Genomic DNA, 27,326 nt, shown 5'->3' with positions numbered 1-27,326 from the left:
TGTCTGTCTGTTTATCACAGCTCATAATTCCACTTCCTCACCTCCTGCCTCCTCCCTGAGTCACACTGTCAGCTCTAGAAAACAAGAGAGCCATCCATAGGAGGAACGTCAAAGTCAATCTGCTCCTCCAGAGAATTCATCAGCAGAGATTGGGCAGCTGGTTGGATGCAAACACAGGCTTCCTGGGCATCATTGCTGGGGCTCTGCCTCTCCACAAGATGGAATAAGGGCCTACTCCATCACCTACCAGATCCAAGACTTCTAGGTCTAGTCCCATGAGCCTCTGGGAAAAGCAGAAAAGGCCATGACCTTCCCCTATGGGGTCTGGGCAATGGCCAGCCTCCCTAAAAAAGTCCCATAGGCCACAGGGCTGGAAGGGAAGGGCTAGCCACACATTGTAGGGGTAAGAAAAACAGTCTCTCCCTCTAGAATCACACTGATAGAGCAGACAAGTCAGTTCCTCAAACGTTTGGAAGAAACAAAGTTGGGGAACAGTGATGCTCAAGGCCCAGGTCACTAAAGGAGGAGCTGGAGGAAGGTGGGGGGGATGGGCAGGTGCAAAGAGCTACACCTCCTCTAGGAACCAAACCAGCAAAGCCACAGGAGGGCGCAGCCACTTAAGGAATTCAGTCAGCCCCCACCTGGAAAGGCTCAGACGCCTGAGGAGTTGACTGATCACAGATGAGGTAAAAGTTCCAAGCAGAGGTGCTTATCCACAGCCTGGGAGGTGCTCGTGCCAGGGATCTGCCTCCACAGTTGAATGAAATGGGTGTTCAGCATCAGGGTCCAGTTTAAATAAGAGACTCCTCAGATGAGGAGGCAGTCTGGGGCCAGGAACACCACAGACAATGTGACTAAGGATTTGACCCTCCCTTCACCACATCCGCACTCAGCCCCAGGTCCAATGCTGACAGGTGTAGAAGGGGGACAGGAGCATCCTAAATGAACCTGTCCTCTGGATGGAGAGACCAGTTTTATACCAATGAACTTGGGGTCCAGAAAAGATGCCATCCCAGCACTATGCAGAGGCAGGAGGCCACAGCTGGACTAGAAGAGTCAGAGCAGGCAGGACTTGCCATGGGCAGCAGAGCCCCAGCATTGATGCCCAAGAAGCCTATGTTTGCATCCAGCCAGCTGCCCAACCTCTGCCGATGAATTCTTTGGGGAAGCAGGTTGGCTTTGACCTTCCTCCCATAGATGACTCTACTGTTTACTAGAGCTGTTAGTGTGACTCAAAGAGTAGGCAGGTGAAGGAAGTCATGTTATTAGCTGTGGTAAACAACAAAAGACCCCTTCTGCCTGTCTCAATCTCCCCTTTCCTTGGCCCCTCTTGAGGTTCAGCCATGAAACAGGGTAGAATTGGAGCAAATGGAAAAGAAATAAGGAGGTTGGTCTAGGCAGAAGCAAAGACCAAGATGTGGGGGAAGGTACATTGAGTTCTATTTCTGATGCCTTGATTAGGACCTAAATCTTAGAGGCAGACAGGTGTTGTGGGGCCCTAAAGTCACCCTTTTGGGGAAAATTTGACTCCAGGCATTGTGAAACCATCCCTTTGTATTTCAGTGACAGATCCAGCAGTACAAGTGGAGACAGCCACTCCCAAGTCCTCCAGAAGAAATCTAAAAGGTAGGCCAGATGGGCAGTGGAAGATGCTGGGCAAGAGGGATTGTGGTGACCACATCCTCTATCTTCCTGGGGTGCAGGGATAACCCAGTGCAGACCAGACTCCCTGAAGCCATAGACACTGTTAAAGGACCAAGGACTCTCAGGGCAAGGGGCTTGTGGCCAAGATGCTCAGCCACAGCACAGACAGTGGCAACAAATTTGTCCTCCCTCATGCTTGGCCCTGGGCACAGCATTCCGTAGTCATTATCCTGCTTATTCCTCAAAGCCAGTCCTGTAAGGCAGGGATGCTACCCCATTCTACAGAGGAACAGACTGAAACTTGGCCAGGTGAATTGGCTCATCGGAGGCCACACAGCTGAAACCTGGTGGGACAGGAGTTTGAGCCTGAATCTCCCAGCTCCATATTCCATTTCCATCTCACCATCCTTAACATTTGCTGGGCCTAAATAACCAAATGTCTCATGTGGACTCATGTAATAAGGCCTGACCCACCAGCCTGATATTGTTGGGTACGTCTGTCCTTCCTGCATCCGGAGGATGCTGAAGGAGGCTCCAGGAGGGGGTAGAGAACCCGGGTGGATACAGGGAATCACTGCTGAGAGCACCTTGGGGCCCGGGGAGGCCAGCCTCACTGGTCTGTCCCTTGGGCTCCAACCCCCCAGCCCTTCTTATCTATGTCCACAGCCGCACCAACCGTGACATCATCCACTCCAAGAGTGGGGTGTGTAACACCCTGAGGGCCAAGTTTTACAGTGTTGCCCAGGAGGCTGGCTTCTGTCTGCAGGACAAGATGGAAATCCTCATGAAGTAAGGGCACACGTACATCCATTCACTCCAAGGACATCCACCTGGTACCTGCTCTAGAGCCACCAGATGCTAGGGGTTGGGCCTCTGGCAGGGAATGAGAAGGACATGTTCCCCGCCCTCAGGGAGCTTATGGCCATCTGGGAAATAACGGGTAGAGACTAAATAACTGAATCCATAAATATATAGGTACAGATAATAACCATTGCTCTACAGTAAGAGAACAGGGTTCTAGGAGAGAGAGAGAAACCATGGGGACCCAATTCAGGTTGGGTAATCCAGAAAGACCTCCCTAAGGAGGTGACATTAAGGCTGAGCCCTGACAGATGCGGAAGAGCTGGCAGAATGGCGAGAAGATGGAAGGACATTCCAGACAGCAGACTTGCATATAAGGTCCAAGATAGGAAGGGATGTTGAACAGAGGAAGAGGAGGAAGGAGTGATAGGTGAGAGCTCCATCATACATAGCCGTGAATGTCATGATTAAGACTTGGAACTTGACTTTCAGAGCTCCAGCAGACCCATGAAGCTTTTCTTTTCTATTCTGAGAGCCTCCCTTCCTAGATGACTCTTTGACTACAGTGACTCTTTACCCCAATGAACTCATCCATTCAGGGGAGTTTTCATGATAACCCTTTGCCCTGTCACCCACTTAGCTTCTCTGGGCCACGGGTTCAGAGATGACTTGCCTCCATCTTATGGGAGCTCTCAGTCTAGTGAGGGAGACAGATAAGCAAGCTCTTAGCCCACAGGGTGACGAAGGCCAGCGTGGAAGTAAGCAGGAAGCTAAGGGAGCACAGAAAGATCTAAGGGAAATCAGAATAGTCTTCCTGGAGGAAACAGTTTTTCAGTTTAATAAAAATAAATGCTATTTCTAGGACACTTAGCTATGTACCAGGCATGGGAATAAGAGCTTTGTCTTTTATTACTTATTCCTCACAATAATCCCATGGGGTAGCTGGTATTATTAGACCCATTTTACAGATAAGAAAAGTGAGCTCAGAGATGTCTCTTGTCAACAGTCACTTAGCGGTTAAGCTGTAAAGGTGGAATTCAAACCCAGGCAGTCACACAGAAAAAATAGGAGGGAAGAGCGTTCCAGGAAAAAGCAACAGCAAAGTCCTAGAGGCGAGAAAGGGCACGGTGGACCACACTGCCAATAGTCAGGTGTGGCTGGAGATTAGGCTGTTTACAAGGTAATCAGAAAGGTAAAGAGAGGCCAGATCATAAAAGGCCTTACTAGTCCAGCTATGGAGGTTGAACTTTATCTCAGAGATTTTTTTCATGAGCTAAACCGTAAAATGCTGGAAGAGAAGGAATGGAAAGGATAGAGATAAAGCTGGAAAATTTCACAAGGGCTAAATAATCTAGAACCTTGGAGGGCAAGTCACTCATAGGACTTTATTCTGAGTAAATGGGAAGCCATTGAAATTCATATACAGGGAAGACATGGTTGTCTCTTTGGAGAGATAGGATATATGCACAAAATGATAAAGGGAGTAGGAAAGAAAGGAACCAACATGAGTTAAACACCTACCTAAGCTTGACATTATTCACACATTATCATTTACTCCTCACGCCTTGGATCCAGGAATCATTATTATGTTCCATTTTACAAACAAGAAAGCTGTGTAAATACAAGCAAAAGTAGGGAGAGAACAAGGGCTGATAAAAGGTGACTGCGTTAAGCAATACACAAGCATTTCAGAATGTTGGAGAGAGCTGTCCCTAAAGCCAGATTGTAAATTATAGAGGGGCTAAGAGAGTTAGGAAAGGCCTCATGAAGGAAAAGGTGTTTAACTCAGATCTCAAAAGGCAGCTAGGATGGTTCAATGAAAACAGTATCTGATTCTTCTTCCTCTTTCTCATACAACCTATGATGCAGGCGCCAAGAAGAAAGAGGTATCCAGAAGTTCCATTCTTTTCAACTCGTCTCAACTTTCCAAAAGGATATAGCAAAAATGAGACATCAAGTCTCCGTGGTAAAAGGAGATGCAGAAGAAATTGCAGATCACTGGTAAAGATCCTGAGAGCCAGATAAGACAGTGCCCTGAAGGGCACAAAGGGGCCACTGGTATTACAGAATTACATTTGATCCCATTATCCTTTAAGACACAAAGAAGCATGGCTTCAGAACTGTCCTTGGCCACCAGTAACCTCCCACCTGCACACAGGCTATATCCAGAGTACAGTCAGGCAAGAACTCCTCAGTTTCTGCACCACAGATAATCCACCCAGCCATGTTCTCCATATTTACCTTCTGTTTGATTCAGGCTTGCAAATAAGCATTAACTTGCCAGCCCCTATAAGAGAGGCAGAAGCGGCAAACCAGTCTGAAAATGTCTACAGATTTTGAGGTCTATGAGGGGAGAACTATATTCCCCAGATAACTTCACTCTTAAAGATAGAGGAGCTCCGCTGTGGCACAGTGAGTTAATGATTGCGCTTGTCTCTGTGGAGACACCAGTTCAATCCCAGCACAGTAGGTTAAGGATCTTGTCTTTTTTTTTTTTTTTTTCCGCTTTTTAGGGCCGCACGCACAGCATATGGAGGTTCCCAGGCTAGGGGTTGAATTGGAGCTACAGCTGCCGACCTACACCACAGCTCATAGCAACGACAGATCCTTAACCCACTGAGCAAGGCCAGGGATCAAACCCACAACCTCATGGTTCCTAGTCAGATTCATTTCCACTGTGCTACAACAGGAACTCCTAGGATCTTGTCTTGTTACAGCTGTGACATAGGTTGCAGCTCTGGCTCGAATTTGATCCCTGGCCCAGAAACTTCCATGTGCTGTGGGGGAGGCTTAAAAAACAAACAAACAAACAAAAAAAACAAAGCCGCAGAGCCAGGTAGGCATATCCCAGGAACACTGTGCCCCAGGACAGGGATGAAATAAGTACAGCAAAAAGCAATGTGATTTGAGTGGTTACTGAATGGCAGACAGCACCCTATGTAATTTTCATAAATTATCTACTTTATTCCCGACAAAAAATCCTGAAGGGTACATATTGACCCCCACTGTACAAACAAGGAAACTTTAGGATTCAAACCCCTGTCCGACCTGTCTCTATGCTCATCTGCAGTCTAGAATTGTAGAATTGTAGAATTGTCCTGAACCTCCATCCTGTCGGGGTGAGTAAATTAAGATCTAAATGTAAGATGGGAAAGTCTGAAAATGTACCCAGAATCCCTTCAATGATTATAATAATACAGAATGGGAATCTACAAGGAGACATGAATAAATACATATCACAAATATAAAGCTGTATGAATAGCCAAAATATATGATGGATGATCAGTTTCTTCTTCGGCCTTTTCCACATATATATCTGGGGGAAAACAAGACTTTTTAAAAACAAGATAGTACTCCACCTTAAGCCCTAATCCCACCTGAACAACCCCCCAGTTAGAACCTGCCTTATTTCTACCATCTCAAGGATAGATTACCAAACTACCTTCACACACTGTTATAATGTTAACAGAGGTTCTGAAAACCCACTGAAATACACAAAACGTTGACCCCAGCTTACTCATTACTCAGTAGCAGAGACATGCAAACACACATGCAACAGCAGCAGCAGCAGCTGTACCTGGTGTGTGACAGCCTCTTGCTTCCTCGAAGGTATCCCTCAGATGTGTCCGTGTCCTCCCCGGCTTCTTTTAACTCTCAAAAGAAAAGCTTCAGTATACCAGCTTTCTTCCTTCCTTCTAGCTTTTCACATCATCTTCTTGGTAGAAAAATCATAAATGCAGATCTTGAAAGCATGCTCCCCCCTCTTTTTTTTGGCCACAGCCTTGAGCAACCTGATGTGGGATCTCAGTTCCCAGACCATGGACTGAACCCAGGCCGCAGCGGTGCAAGTGCCGAGTCCTAACCCTTAGACCACCACGGAACTCCCATGCCCTTCATCTTTTTAATGCGATACAAATCATGCTCCAGCTTTTACTAGCCCTGGAAATAAAGACCTGCCTGATCTGTGGGCACTTTACATTTAGGAGGGAGGAAGGTCCCCAGGTAAAGACTGATACTGCCCTGGAGACATCACCTGAGTGGTAGAAGGAGATAGTGGAGATGGGGATGCGGGGTGCCGAGGTGCCGAGGTGCCCAGACTCGTCTCCCAGCAGTTTCCTAACAGGTCCTCTCCTCTTGGAACTGAAGGTATTTTGACCTGCTGTCCAAACTCCCTGAGGATCTGAAGAATTTCCGCCCTGCCAGAAAGATCCTGATAAAACTGCAGAAGTTTGGGGAAAACCTGGACCTGAGGATCCGGCCGCATGTCCTCCTGAAGGTGTTGCAGGACCTGAGGGTCTGGGAACTGTGCTCTCCAGACATTGCAGTGGCTATTGAGGTAATGCCCACTTCCTTTCCCCTCACATCGCCTCCTTGGGGAACACTCCTTCCCTCCTCTCTCAACACCCAGGCACTTGCGTACGTGCTGGGAACACAGATTTAAAAGGCCTTCCCAGAACTCATTGTCTAGTAGGAGAGGGAGCATCACATGTCCTTGGTTGTTCCATTCTGGGGGACATTATATTCTGTGGAAATGGTGCCCCCTGAAAACTTGGAGGCTTTGGAGAAACCTAAATAAATAGACACGTGAATAAAGCAACTGGCAACTGTAATAAGGAGCACTCTGGGTTTGGCAACTAAAATTGTGGCCCATGGACGAGCAGCATGGACCTTACATGGGTGCTTGTTAGAATAGCAGAATCTCAGGCTCCCAACCCTGTCTACCAGCTCAGAATCTACATTTAAATGAGATGCCAGGAGACTTGTATGTGCAATAAAGATTGAGGAGCACTGATTTAAGGTCAATGCAGAAGAGGTTTATGGTAACTAGAGCCACTAGAGAGGGTGAGATCTGGATGATGAAATGACAGCCCCATGAAGAGAAGGGAAAAGAGCAGGTCAGGAAGAGGGAACAGCATGTGCAAAGACCCCAAAGCAGGACAGAACCTGTTGGAGAAATTCAGTGGCAGTCAGTAGGTTTGGAAGGAAGAGAGCAAGAGGATGCACAGTTCCAAGGGGATTGAAGAGGTCAGCCTGTGCAGCTCTCTGAAGGTCAAGTTAAGGAATTAGGTCTTTACCTGGAGGGTGCTGAGGAGCCGCTGAAGAGTTTGCAACAGTAGTTTACCTTCCCCACCCATCCTAGAAGTTCCCAGTGCTCTTTTCCCTTAGGGCATCAGAAGGTGTCAGCAGGGAGTTCCCATTGTGGTGCAGCAGAAACGAATCTGACTAAGACCCATGAGGTTGTGGGTTCGATGCCTGGCCTTGTTCAGTGGATTAAGGATCTGGCATTGTCGTGAGCTGTGGTGTAGGTCACAGATGCAGCCTGGATCGTGCGTTGCTAATGACTGTGGAGGCTGGCAGCTACAGCTCTGATTCGACCCCTAGCCTGGGAACCTCCATATGCTGCGGGTGCGGCCCCAAAAAGGAAAAAAAAAAAATGTCAGCAGATGGGGGTGGGGGGAGAGGCAGAGAAAGACCCCCCCCCCCACTAAGGTATTAACAGATGTCAGTGGAGTCACTTCCTTAATTTTATCTGATGGCACATGTCCATTTCAATAGGGCTTTCAATACCTCAAGAAAAAGAAGTGACTCAAATGGCATTCTCTTGGTAGTTTCAGGACAGGTTGGCCCTTCCACAGGCTGACCTGAGTTGTGTATATGGGTGCAAGGTCAGGGGTGGGGGAGGGCGGATGGCCCTGTGGACAAGTTCATATGTCCAGACCCCACTGCCCACACCCTGTGAAGCTCTTTCGGGGGAGACTCTGGCAGGCTAGTCCAAAACTAAGTCTAGGGCAGCTGCCCAGTTATGGGGTCTGCATTCCACCTGCCACTCATGAGGGCCGTCTCTGAGTGGCTAACAGGAGAGGGCATGAACAGTCCCTTTTCTCTGAAGTGAGTTCATGGCCCTAGCTAAAAAAATTTAGCATGCTCTTCTCCCAGGGGGAACATCACAGAACTTCTGATAAACCTGGATGTGGGGGTCTCTTAATCTGGAGTCCATATGAAACTCTATGCTTTGTGTCTTAACCCTTTCTTGGAAGCAAGCCCATAGTTCCTCAGTTCTCAAGGGGTCTATGAACCTAAAAAGTTTCGGGATGAATGACTTTTTTAAAAGAGTAGAAAAGAGGGGGAAATGCTGGAAAAATTTGGGGAGAGCTGGATTTTCCTGCTCTCCACAAATTTCTTTGGGTCAACAGGGACAAGAAGGGATTTCAAATTAGCCTGCTAAGTCAGGAAGCTGGAAAGAGGTTCTTTTCCTGAGAGAACCATCACCAGCATGATGCTCCAGGCATTATGAAAGCCTGAATGGTTGGAGGCCATCCTGGGGCCACCAGCCTCAGTCACACACCTTCCAGGATCTAGTTGAGAGGGCACAGGCCCAGAGTCTGACTTTCAAATCAAATCTGAGTCTGTCACTGTATTTCCCCCTCAGTTTGTTCGAGAACACATCATCCATATGCCTCAAGAGGATTATATCAACTGGTTGCAGAACCGGATCAGTGTCCCCATCAGGGCCCACAGTGCCCAGACGTAGGGGCCTGGGTTGACCAACTATCCCTGTGAGGGAGAGCTGTCTACACCGTGTTCCGGCTTCCTACCTACTCTCATGGACACTCATTATGATAGAGCAGGGTCATCTGGAGCCTGTCTTCTGGCAGCGTTCTATAGGGAGCCACTCCCAGGTGGAAACTCTACCTCACAGCCCAGCCTGACTCTCCCAACCTCTGATCCTCAGTGGTCCAGCCTGACTCTGCCTACTCCCTCTCCAGATTTCATCACCCTATACTTCTTCCTCAAATTCTGGATAATAAAATTGAGCTGAGTGTTTGATGTCCAGCTGGGAAAAAGTTGGAGCTGTGGAATTTCGGTGTGGTATTCAGATGCTAATAATAATCTACAATGATCATTTATTGAGCTTTTGTTATACAACAAGGCTGGGTGATGTTATTGCCTAATGATAGTATTTAAATCTCAGAATTACTTGGTTAAGTAGGTACTGATGTTGTCCCCATTTCACACCATTGATGCTAGAGTGTATTTCTCAATGTTATATATATTGTCCTGGATAGAGATGAGTGAATGGATGGATGGATGGGGCATTTCCCAACAAGGCAGGTGCTGTGCAAGAAAATCTCATCCTTAAGAATCCTTGTAACAGGGAGTTCTTGTTGTGGTTCAGCGGCTTAAGAATCCAGCTGGTATCCATGAGGATATGGGTTCGATCCCTGGCCTTGCTCAATGGGTTAAGGATCTGGCATTGCCATGAGCTGTGGTGTAGGTCGAAAACACTGCTTGGATCCTGCATTGCTGTGGCTGTGGCGTAGGCTGGCAGATGCAGCTCCAATTCAATCCCTGGCCTGGGAACCTCCATATGCCGCATGTGTGGTCCTAAAAAAAAAAAAAAAAAAAAGAAGAAGAAGCCTTGTAATATCTTCTGATGGTTTCCTTTGTATGAGGAAGCTTAACTTCCAGTCATTTCAAAATCTATGTAGGCTCATTGCCATTTAACCTCTTTTCTCATCTTTGTCCTCTGCTTTCCTACATTCTCACTAAATTATAGGACCTGAATCATTTTAACTCTCTCACTGATGGCCAAGCTGAATTAGCAGTTAAACAACTGGTCTTGATTTGCAGTCCTGCACAGATTATCAGAACACTCGTATAGGCTGAATCTCTCCAGGATAATCCAGAAAGGATGAGGGGGAAGAGAGTTGAACTGGAACTGCTTTTCAGTCTAAGCAACAACTCACTCATCCAGTCACCTATTCAGCTATTTATTCATTCATTCAATGAATATTTACCGAGAGCTCAATATGCATCAACCAATTTCTAGGTTCTGAGGGTAGGCAATGACCAAAGCAGACAAGGTCCCTAATCACAGAGAACATACATGGAGACAAGTCAACAAAGGGTGATTGGAGGGCAGAGAGATTGTGTGACATCTGCACTGATACCCTCTATTTAGTGTGATCCTGTGACAAGCCATCGGGGTGCAGGGGTGAGATGCAGTCTATAACGAGTCTGCAGAGTTGAGATCCTAAACTTCTCTATACTAAGTAAGAATTAGGGTGAAGAGGAGCAGATAAGAAAAGAGGAGGACCAGAAAAAGAGGAGGAAGGAAAAGGAAGCTGAGTAACATGAGAGTGAGGAGGCATCTTAGGAGAAAACCAACCAGGGAAAAGTTTCTGGGGCGGGGCCCCTGAAGGATCTCTAAGAACTACAAGGCAAGCTAGCTCCTTCAACCCCATCATCTTGGACCTTCAGTAATACCTGCCACACAGCCAGGGGATGTTTTGAGGAAACAGGAGAGGCTGTGTTCTACACCAGAGTCTGCTTGTGGGTAAAGAAAGGGATTTAGGGACTCAGACCTGAATACAATGAAGAGTTTAGTAGGATCCGGGAGTCAGAAATAGACCACTACTACCTGAGCTCTGTAGATTTATAGAAATCCTTTTTTTTAGGGCCACACCCATGACATATGGAAGTTCCCAGGTTAGGGGTCTAATCAGAGCTGCAGCTGCTGGCCTACACCACAGCCACAGCAACACTGGATCCGAGCTGCTTCTGCAGCCTACACTGCATCTTACGGCCACGCCAAATCCTTAACCCACTGAGCAAGGCCAGGGATCAAACCCATATCCTCATGGATACTAGTCACGTTCGTAACCCGCTGAGCCACAACAGGAATTCCAATTCATAGAAATCTTGAATGCATTTTTGACTTCCCGCTAGACACATAATAGGGACCTTCACCACATTGATGGGTATCTCACACCTATCTCAAATGTCAGGTGACCACCATGGCTAACATTTAGTGCAGTGGTTCCAAATTAAAGCAAGTGCAAGAACATCCCAAGGCACATAGGATCGAGAGCGGGGCTGGGAGGCACTAACTTATACTTGGGAGGTCAGGAAAGGCTTTCTAGAGGGTGGCATCACCTGTAAGATAAATGGGAGCCAGGGAGAGAAAGGAAGCAGATAGGAAGGGAAGGTCAGATGTTCCAGGTAGAGGGAACAGCATGTACAAAGGCCTAGAGACAAAAAAAAACCCGAAAACCGATGTTATCTGAGGAACTAAAATATCATAGGTCTGGCTGGACTATATGTACAGGGCAGGGAATGAGAGGAGAGGGAGTCTGGGGAGGGAGGTAGATGCCAGATTTTTAGATGCCTCTTAGGCCATGTTATGATGTTTAGACCAACTTACTGGCCATAGGGAGCCATGGAAGGATGTTAAGCAGGGGAATAATCAGATTTGCATTCAGAAAAAAAAAAATGACTACTGCATGAATGCAAGGCAGGGAGCAGGGCACTGAGCTAAGACTGGCTGTGATTGTGGGGAGCACAGTAGCGGTAGAGATGGGGAGACATTAAAGGATATTTAAAAGGTAGAATCATCAGAAGACAGGAGAGTCAGGAATCATGTCAGGTTTTGCAGCTCAGACCACGGCATGGAGGATGGTACCTTTCATGTACCAGGAGGAGAGGAAGAAAAGAGAGTTCAGAATTACAAAGTTCTCTTCCAAGCATACTGAGTAGGAAATGCTCATAGGACAGTCAAGTGGAGAAGGGCTTAAAACTCAGGGATAGAAACATGCTACCAACATCCACTGGGCTGTGACAGGTTAAAGCAGGAAGTGGGAGGAGAGGCTAGAAGAGGAGGGAGAGAGGGGGCCTTGAGGACAGAATTGCAAAAGCATCAAGCAGCCCACTCACGACCTAGCCTTTGCCGAGGGACTGCTCTGTCCCAAACACCGTGCAAAATGCTGGCCCTGTATCTCATTTCACCTTCGTGATCCGGCAGGGCAGGCTCACCTGCTTGACAGACAATGAAATGGCAAGTCCAAAAGGTGTTTTGTACTCATGTCCAGCTGGCTGAATTCCCTCCCGTCTTCCGCTGCCCTCCAACCCCCAGTTCCCCTCTTTGTAGGAAACAAAGAGGTCATGACAGTCACCTTGTTTTGTTTTTGTGTTGTTTGTTTTCCTTTTTTAAAGCTGTATTGAAGTATAGCTGCTTTAGAATGTCATGCTAACTTCTTCTGTACCTTGCTTTTGGAATCGCGCCCCGGGAATAGCTCTAACGATGGGGCTTCCTGGCATCATGCTAACTTATGTTTACTCTGCATTCCACAGTTGGCAAATTCCACGATACACTGGTATTATCTTACTGGATGATCACAGCATCCCTCTGTTGTGGGCATTGTTATAATCCTCATTATACAAGTAAAGATGCCAAAACTTAAGGTCATTTGCCAACAGTCCCGTAGCTGGTTAAGTGGCAGAGCCACATGTGAAATGTGTTTATCTGTCTTGGGCAGGGGAAATGCTAACATTTTAAGACTTCACCTTCCTGCTTGCCTCCTCCTGAGCCTGTTTCTCAGAACTGTAGCTCCATCTAGTGGGATATATTAGTATAATGCTTCCATCCTGCTCTCTAGCAAGATAAAACCTTGTGCCAAAAAGGCAGACAGGCATTAACAGCTTAGGCAAGGAGTATTTATTCAAACAGGGGGAGCGTTTTTGCTACTAAAATAGATTAGGGACTAGAAGTAGGCAGTACATCACCTCCCAGATCCCAAGCTCAAAGAAGAGCCTCAGGGAGAAATGTTTTTGCTGTGAGCATTTTCACCAGAATCATAATTGATCACCTACTATATGCTGAGTCCATGCCAGGTGAGCCTCCGGCCCACTGCTCTGTCTGAGCTGTCTGAGTGATTGTCACAAGAGTTTTTAAAACCCCATATGCCCTGGAGAAGCTTTTTCTGTAATGGAACAGATAGTAAATACCTGTTGCATATTCATTTTATATACATAACCCTTTAGAAATATAAAAACCTTCCAAGATTGGAGGTCGTATAAAAATAGACTACCAGGCAGATTGGTTTGGGCCATGGGCCAGAGCAGAAAAGAAGAATGGATGTGTAAACTAATCCAATAGAAGTTAAACGCTTGAACTTTTTTTTTTTTTTTTTTTTTTTTTTTTTTTAAGCCACAACTCCAGCATGTGGAAATTCCCTGGCTGAGAGTAGAAACCTCACTGTAGCAGTGACCCAAGCCACAGCAGTGACAAATCTGGATCCTTAACCCACTAGGCCACCAGGGAACTCCCCTGAACTTCTGTTGGAACTAGTGAGAACAAGGAGTTCTCCTTTGGAAATATTGACAATAAGGATAAAATAGGCCTGCAGTTTGTGAAAGCCACCACAGAGACACTGCCAGCAGAGAGTGGAAAACGAAGCTGAGAAATGCAATAAGAGAGATACTAAGTCTTGCTTGCGCCATGGGAGCACCTGGATCTAGCCAGAGCTTTGAACTGTTTAGTTATTGGACTACAACCTTCTTGAGCCAGATTCAGGTTGGTCTCCTTCACTTGCAGCAAAAGGATTCTGAATTAAAGAGAGAAAAGGGATCTGTATACAAGCATGACTGAATTCCAGACAGGCCTGAGGAAAGGCTCCCGGGGGGGAGGAGGGGGCTGGTGACACAGTAGTGGGAGACTGTCCTCAGAAATACCATGCAGGCAACGCTAAGAGAAAATCCCACGTTAACCCCATAGCATCAATCAAGAGACAGAGGAATGACCAGGAACACAGTGTTTTATCACTCAGCTTTGCAGCAGGTGTGAAAGTGCTGCCAATTTAGCTTTAAAAGAGCATATGATCCATGTAAGGTGGGATATGTTATCAGAGCCAACCCTCCTTTACCTAGCACTGTGAAAAGAGGTGCTAGATCAGTGAATTCCCCAGCTCTGTGGTCTCCAAAGCCGGTGGTGGTGGGGTGGAGGGGCAGTGAATGGGGTGGAGAGGGTGGCCGCTCCCAAGATGGGCCATTGTGGAGAAGAAAGTATTGGAACTTGGAGTTATTTTAACTAAAGTCTGTGGTAAGCATTATTATTAATTTAGATGAGGCTTGACTCATCTATACTCAGTTTAGATTGAGAATAACTCCATGTGGAGTTCCCGTCATGGCTCAATGATTAGCAAACCCGACTAGTATCCTTGAGGTTGCAGGTTTGATCCCTGGCCTCGCTCGGTGGCTCAAGGACCCAGCATTGCTGTGAGCTGTGGTGCAGATGTGGCTCAGATCTGGCATCGCTGTTGTGGCATAGGCCAGCAGCTGTAGCTCCAACTGGACCCCTAGCCTGGGAACCTCCATATGCCACGGGTGTGACCCTAAAAAGAAAAAAAAAAAAAAAGAATAACACCATGTGTCTGGTATCCATCAAGCCAGGAAACCCAAGAGGAGGAGAATTCCACAGTATGAAGTGGTTAATAATGACATCATTATTTTCTCATCCCCAGTCTTCCAATAAACTATAATACCGCATCTTTTTTCTTATTTTTAATTAGTTTTAAATTGAGATATAATTGACCTGAGACATGGTGTTAGTTTTAGGTGTACAACCTAATGATTTGATGTGTGAATATATTGGGAAAGGATTACCACAATAAGTCTGGATATCCATCATCACTTCACGCAGTTACTTTTTTTTCTCGTGGTAAGTAAGGACTTGTAAGATCTATGCTCTCAGCAACTTGTGTATATACTACAGTACTATTAACTACAGTCACCGTACTGGACTTGACATTCTCGAGACCTGTTCATCTTATAATTGGAAGTTCATTCCTCTCAACCACCTTCACCCAATTCCCCCACCCCATGCCCCACCTGCCTCAGGCAGCCACCAATGTATTGTCTGTATTTGTGAATTCAGTCTTTTCCACACCTCTTATTTCCTGCCGTGTTGATTCTGGAATACAGAGCATGCCTATCACATGGGTGTTGCTCTCAGGAACTGGAGAGTTTGCTACCTGAATTTGCACTAAATGGCTCAGGGCAAATGTTCTTCTAATGAACCCTTCATCTGTCTCCTCCTTGGCACTCTGACTTCTCTCCCAGCAAAAGTGAGGTTCTGAAGAGAAGTCATGGATTACACTTCTTCACTTAGGAGGCCTAACAACATGGAGTTGGTTTTAATACCTAAGTCCCAGTTTAATGGTCGCATTTCCAACAGCTGAAACGGCTAGGAGGTCAGATGGCCAAGCAAAAGCAAGAAACAACGTTCTGCATTGTCTTTTCATTATACTCACTAGCTGGCTGTTCTGAGCACATTCTAATAATTACCTCTCTTAACCATGATAACAAAGAGGGTTAACACTTCAGGGGATCAAAGCAGCAGATAATCCACCCCAAATGATTTTTACTTGGGGTGATGCAGAGATGCCGTCAGCCAGCTCTGATGAAACAGCAGCAGGATCTCACTTGTAAGCAGTCCTGATTGGGGAGGGAGGGGATAAAAATGTACCAAAACCCATCAGTTTGATGCTGTTTTCTCTTTATGCCAGAACCCATGAGAAGATTCCATTATATACCCAGTTAACTCCAGGGCATTTAAAATGTTGGCTCATTTGCAAACATTGTATTTACACTCTATTATTTTGTGAACCATTGATTACCTAAAGCAGATTCACTTTACTTCTCATCTCTTCTTCAAGCTCACATCATTTTACATTTCCAGAAAACGTACCCATGAACAGTAGGTTGGCTGTGTAGGGCTAGCCAAGAAGGGGGAGATGGCAACAGAGTTAGTCCTTTTCTCTTCTGGGGCCTCAGTTTCCCCATCTGTAAAATGAAAGAGCTAGATCACAAAGGTCCCAGATCTATACTTCTACCAACCAGGAAGACAACAAAAATGAATGAGGGGATTGGGTGTACAGTTGTGCCCTAGTATCCACTGGGGGTTTGTCCTGGGTCCTCCATGGATCCCCAAATCCTCAGATGCTCAAGTCCCTTATATAAAATGGTATAGTAGTTTACAAAACAGAAATAGACTCACAGACATAGAGAACCAACTTGTGGCTATCAAAGGGGGAAGGGGGTGGGAGAGGGATATAGTAAAAGTTTGGTATTAGCAGGTATAAACTATTCTATGTATAAAGTGGATGGACAAGGTCCTGTTGTATAGCACAGGGAACTATATTCAATATCCTGTAATAAAACATAATGGAAAAGAATATGTGTGTGTGTGGCTGAATCACTTTTCTGCACACCAGAAACTAGCACAATGTTGTAAACTATACCTCAATAAAAAATCAGTTACTTAATGAACTGGTATAGCTCAGTCTGTCCTCTGTATCCACAAGTGCTGATCAAGAATAGAGCCAGCTGGAATAGACAGCTTTGACAAGAGAGAGATGAGTAAGCCATGCCCCCTTCCCTGGTGAGACACTTGGACTTGGGAGAAAAACAAGTGCATGGACAATAAAAGCTATGTTCACAGGCCCACATGACTCCATAGGAGGGTTGGAATAATTTCCTAGGTGAATCCCGGAAGTTTTCAAAAGACGTTTGAGTTGGGTTTTACAAAGGAGTTTTCTAGTAAAAGAGTAGAAGAGAAGGGGTGGCATTTCAGGTAAAGGAAGCCATGTGTGCAAAAGCACAGAGACCTGAAAAGCAATGATGTATTTGGGGGGAAAGAAAAATGTTTGCTATGACCAGAGCTTCCAGGCATGAAGACAGTAAGAGAGGACAGTCTCAAAAGGTAAATTGGAACCCAATCGCAAAGGGCCTTTTGGACTTTGAGAGTAATGGGAAACCAGGGGCATGTTTTAAAACGTGGGAGAACTAGCGACAGTTACATTTCAGAAAGTTCATTCTACCAACAGGGTGCAAAATGGGTTAGGGCCACCCTGGCCATTACTTGCTTGTGGCTACAGAGCATGTGATGTGCAGCTGTTCCAAATCGAGCTGTGCTGTAACTTAAAATATACATGGGACTTTGAATACTTGGCATGAAAAAAGAAATGTAGAATATCTCCTATTTAATGTCCGTTACCTATCAAACATATCTGGGCTATATTAAACTACTGTATTAATTTCACTTGTTTCTTTTTCCTTTTTTTTTTTTTTTTTAACAGCCATACCTGTAGCATATGGAAGTTTCTAGGGTAGGGGTCACATTGGAGGTGCAACTGAGACCTACACCACAACCATGGCAAAATTGGATCTGAGCTGCATAGTTTATGGCCATGCCGGATCTTTAACCCATTGAGTGAGGCCAGGGATCAAACCCACATCCTCGCAGAGAGAATCAGGTCCTTAACCTGCTGAGCCACAATGGGAACTCCTCTTTTTACTTTTTTAATGCGACCCATGGGCAACTTAAATTACGTTTGTGGCATGCATTGTGCGCCTACTGAATTAGAGGGCTTGAGACTGAAGGTGAGAAGACCAATAGGGCAACTTTGGAAATGCCCAGGAGAAATCAGAAAAGGATGAGGCATCCACAGTTAGTGGGTTGGGGATGGAGAATAAGTGCGGGGGGCGGGGGGAGGCTCAGGCTTCTATTGTAGGAGATAGTGTAATATTGTAGGATTAAAAAGCATAGCTGTCTGGTCCCAAACCTGGCTCTGACTGATCAACTGTGGACCTTGGACCAGTCACTCAACCTGTCTCTTGTGTCTGTTTCCTTGTTAGTACAGTGTGGGTAATAGCAGCACCCACTTCTCAGACTTGCTATGAAGATTAAATGTGTTCCTTCACTAATTCTTGTCATTGACTGTGTGTTTGAAACACCTGGGGAGTTTTGAAAACACGATGCCCAGAGATTCTGGTTTCATTGGCAAAGGGTGTGGCCTGAGCATCAGGACTTTTAAAAATCACCCAGGTCATTCTAATGTACAGAGGAGTTTGCGAACCATTGAGTTTGTATACATAGAGTGCTTAGAACACTGTCTGGCCCAATATAACCATGATTTAAGTGTTTGCTTTTTTTTGTTGTTGTTTTTTTTGTTTTGGCCATACCTGTGGTGTGCAGAAGTTCCCAGGCCAGGAATTAAACCCACACCACAGCAGCAACTCGAGCCACAACAGTGACAGTGCAGGATCCTTAACCCACTAAGGCATCAGGGAATTCCCTGCTCTTCTTATATTTCTAATATCTTGAATAATTCATAATATATTTAAAATAACAATTGAGAGCCTGCTATGTGCCACTATACATCATTGCGGGTCATCTTCCAAGTTAACTCACAGAACTCACAGTGAGCATTACAGCACATCCTCCCTGGCGAGCACAGGTATGCCAGTTGGAGACCAAGGTTGGATCTGGAGTTTCATTCAGCAGTTCCAACTTTTCAGAGCCTTGGTTGGTGAAATAATACAGCCCATTTCCCAAAACACTTAACTCCAACAACAAGATTTTAGTGGTTGGCAACATACAAGCAGAAAGCAATTAAGCCTTGGAGCTGTGCACTGGGTGTCTACCAGCTGGAGCCAAATAGTAATAGAGTGAACTGAGGCTCCGTTTGGAGTATGGAATAAACCCATCTGTCTCAGGTCCCCACCTTGGGAGACGTTTCAGTGAGAACTGGCTGAAAATGGTGATGGACCTTTAGAACTCAGGTTGTCATCAGAGAAGGAGGCAGGGTTGGGCCAAATAAGGACAGATTGCAGAGAGGCACAAAAGTCAAGAAGAATGACCCTTCTCTCTTGGACAGAGCTAAAGAAGAATTAAACTTTCTTTGTACATTTTTTTTTTTTTCTTCTTGCTATTTCTTGGGCCGCTCCTAAAAGTCAAGAAGAATGACCCTTCTCTCTTGGACAGAGCTAAAGAAGAATTAAACTTTCTTTGTACATTTTTTTTTTCTTCTTGCTATTTCTTGGGCCGCTCCTGCGGCATATGGAGGTTCCCAGGCTAGGGGTCCAATCGGAGCTGTCGCCACCGGCCTACACCAGAGCCACAGCAACACCAGATCCGAGCCGCGTCTGTGACCCACACCACAGCTCACGGCAACGCCGGATCGTTAACACACTGAGCAAGGACAGGGACCGAACCCGCAACCTCATGGTTCCTAGTTGGATTCGTTAACCACTGCGCCACGACGGGAACTCCTGTACATTTTTTAATAGAGATATAGTTGATTTATAATATTGTCTTAGTTTCTGGTGTACAGCAAAGTGATTCTTTTATATACTTTTTTCCTTTCCTTTTCACATTCTTACAAGATATTGAATATAGTTCCCTGTGCTATGCAGTAGGACCTTGTTGATTATTTATTTTATATATAGTAAAAAATTCTTATTCAATAGACTTACAATGAGCACCCACAGTGTCTCCAGGCACCATGGGTGCTGATTTAAATAATAATTATTGTTAACAGTTATTGGGCACTTATTACATGTCAGGCACTATCTTAAACACTTTATATGCAGTATCTTTTTAAAAATATAACAATTTTATGAAGAAGCAGTTATTAGCATGACTTTTAATGAGAAAACTGAAGCTCAGAGAGGTGTATCAAGCTGGTTGCAAGCAACAGAATCCCAACTCAGATTAATTTAGAGGGAAATTTGTTGCCCCAGGGAATACAGTGAAAGATTTATACAGCAAGCTCTGGGATGGACAGAGATGCACCTGGATCTTTAGTGCAGCTGGTACCAGGGGCTCTTTCTCTCTGCTTCCCTTTTCTTCTGTGTGTGCATCAGCCATGTCCCATCCTGCTGCATGCCATCCTCTTAAACAGATGGCTGTAAGACATGTGGCCTCCCTCAGGCTCTCCTCCTCTGTTCTGATATTTTTTTTTTAATTCCAAGGAAAAGCGCTAATTGACCCAGCATAGGTCACGTGTCCCACTTGGCCCACTCAACAGTGACCAAGGAAATATGAACATGGCAGCTCCCTCAAGTCACATGGGTTGGACTTGGAGGAAGGGAAAAGGAAAACAATTTCCCAAAAGTTGAGTGACATGTGTGCCCAGAAGAAAGGAAAAACAACCTATCATAGTCGACTGCTTCCAGAAATGAAAGCCAATGAGGCTTTTAGGTAGGAAAGAAAGTGACTCCTCCTTAAAGTCACATCACTTTGAAATTCCTCGAGGATTTGGGGTTCAGATCATCTATGACATTTCAATTCAGTTTAACGTTAATTGAACTTGTACCATATATTGGCATCATATTGCAAGCTGTCACATAGTGTGGGCTCAAAAATATTTGTTGAATGGATTATGCAAAGATGAATAGAGTAAGGACACTCTACCCAAAGAACTTACAGCCTACTAGGGTGGGCTAGGAAACTACCCAAAGGAAACATATAGAGTATTCTGAAAGCTCAAACAAATTAAAGATCACATTGATTTGAGGATACTTGGCAGTACAATAAGATAGGAAAATCATCAAGAAAGGAGGTAGCATTTGAGATGGGACTCGAAAATGGAATGGGATCTCAACAGATCATTGAGGATCTCAACTGATCCTCAACAGGCAAAAATGTTAGAAAAATGTATAGAAAGAACCAACCTTGTGAGTAAAAGCATGAAGACAGAGATGGACAAGCCACCCAGTTTCATACACATATGTGTGTGTGGCAGAATGTACATAGCATCAAGTTTGCCACCCTAAGCATTTTTAGATGTATAATTCATTCACATTAATTCTACTCACCTTGTTGTGCAACCATCACCCCTATAAAAACGTTTTCATCACTACAAACAGAAACTCTGTACCCATTAAGCAACAACTCCTCGTTCCCTGAAACATGGTAACCTCTTATCTACTTTCTGTTTCTATGAATTTGCCTATTCTATATACTTTTATATAAGTGTAATTATACAACATTTATCCTTTTGTGTCTGGTTTATATACTTAATGTTTTCACAGTTCGTTCTTTTGTATGGCTGAATAGTATTCCATTGTATGTTTATCTGTTAATGGACACTAGGGTGGTTTCTACTTTATAGCTACTGTGAATAGTGTTACGATGAACACTGACATGCAAGTGTCTGTTCAAGTCTCTGTTTTTAATTCTTTGGGGTATATACCTAGAAGTGGGATTGCTAGCCACTATAGTCATTCTAAGTTTACCTTTTTGAGGAACTGCTAAAATGTTTTCCACAAAGACTTCACCATTTTATATTTCCTCCAATGACGTACAAGAATTCCAATTTCTTTCTTTTTTTTTTTTTTTTTTTGTCTTTTTGCTATTTCTTTGGGCCGCTCCCGCGGCATATGGAGGTTCCCAGGCTAGGGGTCCAATCGGAGCTGTAGCCACCGGCCTACGCCAGAGCCACAGCAACATGGGATCCGAGCCGCGTCTGCAACCTACACCACAGCTCACGGCAACGCTGGATCGTTAACCCACTGAGCAAGGCCAGGGACCGAACCCGCAACCTCATGGTTCCTAGTCGGATTCGTTAACCACTGCGCCACGATGGGAACTCCAAGAATTCCAATTTCTCTGCACCCTCTCCAGTACTTGTTATGTTCCAGTAATCACAGAATATCAGAATATGTGTATAGATCCACCCTAGGAAGTGTAAAGTGGTAACTCATTGTGGGTTTGAGGTGCATTTCCCTCATGATTAAGAATGTTATACATCTTTCCACATATTTATTCAAGCCAGCCAGTAGGTATACAACCCAAAAGTGATAAAACTATGGTATTTAGGTTTTATCCTGCAGTAGGCATAGGGAGCCAATGACAGTTTGGAGGAAGAAGAGTGTCATGGTCAGAAATATAAAGTCTGGCCAGAAGAGTGTAAGGTGCAGACAGGCACTAGTTAGAACGCTGTTTCAGTGGTCAAGTGAGGGTCAGTGCAATCTTGAGCTAGGGAGGTGACAGTGATGATGGAAGGAAAAGGACAAACTCTGGAGGCATCAACACACTGGAAGCAAACTATGTGTAATTATAAGGAACTGCTTATACAACTATGGCACAGCCCACCTGAATAATTGCTCTGCATCCATAAAAATAAAGAAGCAGATGAATAAATAATGAAAGATGCTCACAATATATTACATGGAAAAAATAAGGTTGCAATACAAAATGTCCATCACGATCCCATTTTTAGATAGATAATATACAGTTAGATGAAAAGGACAGATACTGAGGGGGAAAAAAAGACCTTGAAAAGGCACATACATGAGAATATGAATAATGGTCTTCTGAACTAAACCCCCAAGAAGTTACGCTCTATGCCCTATTTTATTTTCCTCATTGCCTTTATCACTTTCTGAAAATATCTATTTGTTCATCTGTTTATAAATTCCTGAAGGAGGGGGTCCTTCATTCTCCCTCTATTCGGATAACCTAGAATCTAGCTACAGGAGAAGCTCTATAGATATTCTTTAGCAAAATCGCTCAGTAATGTGATCCAGTTTTTTTTTTTTTTCTCTCACCAGTCTATTTTTTAATGTATACAATATATTTACGACTTTTGTCATAAGAAAAATAGAAGAGAAGAGAGATATTAAAAGGTATCATCCTCACCACTGCCAGTACTACCACGGTTCTTTGATCCTGGCTGTGGTCCCCAGAAAGACCTTGCAATCAGAGGCTAACGCCAGGCACCACTGGCACAACATCAAAGGGCTTTGCTCAGCCTGAGAACCCACCCAAAGCCTCCAATGCCTTCCCCCTCACTTCCTGGGTATTCATTTCGTCCATCTGTGCCCATTCAGCACAGCAATGTTATAACACCATCACACCCGCAGAGACTCAGGAAAAACCTGCCGCTGTTAGGGCAAACACTCGGGAGAATGTTTCCAAGCGAGAGGAGGTTGCCAGTCTGTACCCACACTCATCCTATCCCCAACCCCTCTCCTCCTTTGCCCCCAATCCTGACAACCATGGAGATCATTATTAAACACCAGAGCTAGTTGGAGTTTGGGAAGGAACCCAGGCCATGGGCATGGACAAGTAAGAACGCAGGCAAGTAGACCACTTGTTAGGGTCAGAGCCCAACTCCTAAGGGTCCTCCTGCCCAAGGTTGTTGGAGCCAATAGAAGCCGATCACGCTTGGTTCAGAAATGAGGGAAACCAAAGAATGAGGTTCAAACTCGTGCTCCAGAGACGATGCTCTCCCCACAGCCAGCTAGGCCGTGGGCAGGGCTGCTTTATAGGGTCCTCGTCAGCGTCAGCGGCGGGGGTGGAATTCTTGCAGGTTCGGCGCATGCGCTGCTCCTGGCTTGCCGCCATCTTGGATCACAGTGTTCGACGATGCAGCGGCGGCTTCGTCAGGCAGCGTCTCTGCACGCAGGGCTCGTGGGTAAGTGTCGCTGGAGGCTATTTCACAGTAGGAAGTTCCTGTGAAGTGCCAGAAGCAAGGCCTCTGCACATGGCCCCTTATGAGGAAGTGAAACAGACTGAGCACATAGGAAAAAAGATTAGACTATTACCCAGAATCCATTTTTATTTCCAAGGAATTGTTCATGGGCTTTACCGGTAACTAACCCCTCCTCTACCTTTTGTCTGGTTCCTCGTACTTGGGGGCACTAGGGGTGCAGGTGCGGCTTCTGTAATTGCCTCCTGTTGAGTGCTGGCGTTGTCATGACCCGGGTGGAGGAGAGGAACTAATCCCAGGCAGCTTTAGGTCTGTGTGATGGTCCCCAGGCCTCGTCCCTGACTCTTCATCCCCTGAGCCACCCCCACTGGTCAGGCCTCTTAGAGACAATTTAGACTTTTTCCTAAAAAATGAAGCTGTCTAGGGCTTTGCCGGTAGGGAAGTGTGCCCTGATGTGGATGCTCGCCGCCAAGGCCTGAGTATCCCTGCTCACACTTTGGTGGTTTTTTGGAAGAGGGACTTGAGGTTCAAGCAGGTAGCCAAGGGGGCCGATTCCCTAGGCTGTCTCTGCAGAGGTTGGGGCTCAGGGGCCTCTTCCGCAAGTGTGATGCACCCCTGGGGTGACCCCTGAGACTTCAGGGTAGAGCAGGTGGTTAGGATCACAGGTGGGGTCTTCCCCACTTAAGGGGTTTGCTGGGCTTGTGGGTCACTGGTTTACCAGGATTTTAGGTGCATCCACGTTCCTGGCTGGAAGGGGTGCAGGGTCAGGTGGATGGGAGCAGACAACACCTGGCTACCATATTCAGTGAGGGCTCTCATGGTTTCTCCTACCTGGAGGGCACATTTGAGTTGTTCTATTTCAATGGGGCTAAGGTGTCCCTTCACTTGGGCTTGGAGAATGAGTTCCAATGCACTTAACCTTAGCTTATCCCTTGGGGTTAACAGCATGCAAACTGGGCAGTCGGAAGCACATTAATCCAATTTTCTTGAGTCTGCTGGCATCGCTTGCTAAGGTTCATTTTCAGCTCTGATTTGATCTACGTTCTTGGATGGTTGGGGTCTCCATGATAAGTGCAAGGTCCATTTTATGGCCAGGGCACTCATTATCCCTTCTGTCACTTGACACACAAATGCTGGACCATTATCACTTTGTAGGAATCCTGGGACCCCAAGCCTGGGGATTATTTCTTTCAGTAATGCCTTAGCCACTTAAGCTACCCTTTCAGTTCTAGCAGGAAAAGCTTCTATCCACCCAGAAAATGTGTGTACCAGCACCAAGAGCTGCCTAAATTGCCAGGTGCTCTCAACGTGACAATGCATTCAATTTATCAGTCTTCCCCAGGTTGTGTCCCTCTGGTTGATTGGGCCTTATCTGGGGACTTCTGGGGCGGGGGGGGGGGGTCTGGTGTTAGGTTGTTCATTGTGCAGATGAAAAGCCTGTCTCAGCTATCCAAGTGATTATACTTTTCATGCCAGGAGTTACCATGACTTCAATTAATCAATTACACAGGGCTTCCCATCTGTAGCGAGTTCCTTGATGAGCCTCCCTGATGGCTTGACAAGCTGCAGCCTGGAGAAAGAAGTATTGCTTTTGTTCATTAACTAGCCGCCCATGGCCTCCCACGTCTCTGTGGAAGCCCCACTTTTGGGCTTTGTCTAATTCTTCCTTTGTGTAGATTGGGGAATAATTGGATGGATCTGGCCCTCAAGGTGTGAGGGATAGTTGCCAAGTTACTGGTTCTAAGGCCGCTCTTTTGGCAGTTGCGTCTGCCGTGTTGTTTTCCTTTATTACCTCTGCACCCCCTTTTGGTGATCCCTACGGTGAATCACTGCCACCTTTTTTGGAATCTGCCCTGCTTCTAAGAGCTTCAGTATGTTCAAGCCGTGTTTCACCTGTTAACTCTCCACAGTAAGCATATTTGTTTCTTTCCAAATGGCCTCAGGTGCGTGCTGGATGGCATATGCATACCAGGAATCTATGTAAACACTTAAGATCTTCAATGTCCTGAGCTCTAAGGCTCAGGTGAGGGCATCAGCTTGGCTTTTTGATGCAAAATCCTTGGGGGCACACTTCATGGGTCCACTTGGATCTAGGAGGTCACTGCATATCCCAGCAGCCTTTTTCCTTCCCTCATAAAACTGCTCCCCATTTGTGAACCATTCCTCTTTGGCATCTGGTAGAGGCTCACTTCCCAGTTCAGGGCAACTGAAATAAATCATGTCTATGGTTCCTATACCATCATGCTCCAGGGGTCTGGTTTCTCTGTAGTAGAGTGGCAGAATTTAGCATGTGACAGGTTTGTATGGTAACCACTGGGTTGTCTAAAAGCATAGCCTGAGCTTCAGTCGACCTTCCAGAGGATAGGTGTTCTGAGCCCTTAGAACTGACTACAGCGTGGAGTTGCCTCGTGGCTCAATGCGTTAAGGACCTGGCATTGGTTAGCTGTGGTGTAAGTTCAGTCCCTGGCCCAGGAACTTCCACATGCCATGGGCATGGCCAAAAAAACAAACAAACAAACTCACTAAAGCCTAAACCTAGTGTGGAATCCACATAGTGATTGGCTGACCAAACATGATCTTTCAACCTCCTTCATCAGGGTTGGAGCAACTGCCACCTCTCATAGACAAGGAGGCTAGCCTTTAGTGGTTTGATCTAATTGTTTGGAGAGGAGTTACCATTATAGCTCAGCAGTAATGAACCCGACTAGTAGCCGTGAGGTTGTGGGTTCTGTCCCTGGCCTTGCTCAGTGGGTTAAGGATCCAGCATTGCCGTGAGCTGTAGTGTAGGTTGCAGATGCAGCTCAGATCCTGCTTAGCTCTGGCTGTGGTGTAGGCTGGCAGCTGCACCTCCAATTTGACCCCTAACCTGGAAACTACAAGTGTGGCCCTAAGAAAAAAGCAAACAACAAACACAAGAATAATTGTTTAGAGAAATAAGAAACCAGCTGAGTAAGGGATCTAAGTTTTTAAGTGAATACCCCAGTGGTGATTCCTCTTCTCACACGAATATGAAGGTCAAAGGGTTTAACTAAATCTGGAAAGGCCAGGGCAGGGGCCTGAAGTAATTGCTTTTTGAATTCTTGACAGGCATCTTTGCATTCGGAATTCATTCAAATGATCATCATCCTTTCAATGTTTCAGAGAGAGTCCCTAGACTATAGTTAGCGATCCAGATGTGGCAAAACCCAGGAAGCCCATAAGCTGTCTTCCAGTTTTGGGAGAGGCAAGGCTGCAAATACATTCTTTCCTTTCCTGGTCTAGACTTCTGTGGAAATGAAGCCTCGGTAGGTTTGTAATACCTGAGCCTTTTTCTTGGACACTTTCTATCCTCTATCAGCTCAGCAGTTCAGAGGCCTCCTTAGTAGTGCTGATGATCAGAATGTCATCTACCCTGGAGAGTACCTTCCTCCAGTATGTAGAGCTTTTAGGTTTTTGGCTAGAGTTTCCTAAAAGATGGTGCAGGAATTTTTGAAGCCTTGGGGTGGGACTGTCCAGTGGTACTATTGTTTTTGTTATGTGTTTGGCTCCTGCTGCTTGAAAGCAAAAAATGCTTGTGACTCTGGGGCTAACAGAATATGAAGAAGCCATCTTTTAGATTTAATGCAGAATACCAGGTCCTGGTGGACAGTCGAATGGCCGACAGGGTCTGGGGTCAGGAGCCACTGGAGGTATACCTTGATGACTTCACTGATTGCCCTGAGGTCCTGCACCATCCAGTATTCCCTGCCAGGTTTCTTTACAGGAAGAATGCAGGTATCACAAGCTGACTTACATGGTCTAATAAGGCTCTGGTCAGTTAGGCCCTATATAACAAGGGTGTTTTGT

The 27,326-nt window shown here is 45.6% G+C and overlaps 2 protein-coding genes across 3 annotated transcripts in view; both read left to right on the top strand.

Moving 5' to 3' along the window:
- Positions 1 to 10,961, top strand: part of CCDC60 (coiled-coil domain containing 60) — a 188,471-nt gene extending 177,510 nt beyond the window's left edge. The window contains exons 10-14 of the mRNA XM_021073556.1: positions 1,564 to 1,626; positions 2,311 to 2,433; positions 4,315 to 4,446; positions 6,592 to 6,781; positions 8,876 to 10,961. Of these exons, the coding sequence (XP_020929215.1) occupies positions 1,564 to 1,626; positions 2,311 to 2,433; positions 4,315 to 4,446; positions 6,592 to 6,781; positions 8,876 to 8,977 (610 nt within the window). The 3' untranslated portion in view covers positions 8,978 to 10,961. The remainder of the gene's footprint in view (positions 1 to 1,563; positions 1,627 to 2,310; positions 2,434 to 4,314; positions 4,447 to 6,591; positions 6,782 to 8,875) is intronic.
- TMEM233 (transmembrane protein 233) overlaps positions 21,648 to 27,326 on the top strand; it is a 92,036-nt gene continuing 86,357 nt past the window's right edge. For both annotated transcript variants that reach the window (XM_021073561.1, XM_021073557.1), the window contains exon 1: positions 21,648 to 23,486. Coding sequence is in view for 1 of the 2 variants with exons in the window: in XM_021073557.1 (XP_020929216.1) it covers positions 23,265 to 23,486 (222 nt within the window). In the remaining variant the exon portion in view is untranslated. The remainder of the gene's footprint in view (positions 23,487 to 27,326) is intronic.

Source organism: Sus scrofa, chromosome 14 (genome assembly GCF_000003025.6).
Source record: "Sus scrofa isolate TJ Tabasco breed Duroc chromosome 14, Sscrofa11.1, whole genome shotgun sequence".
In the NCBI taxonomy this organism is placed as follows: domain Eukaryota; kingdom Metazoa; phylum Chordata; class Mammalia; order Artiodactyla; family Suidae; genus Sus; species Sus scrofa.
This window is presented reverse-complemented; position numbering and strand designations above follow the sequence as displayed.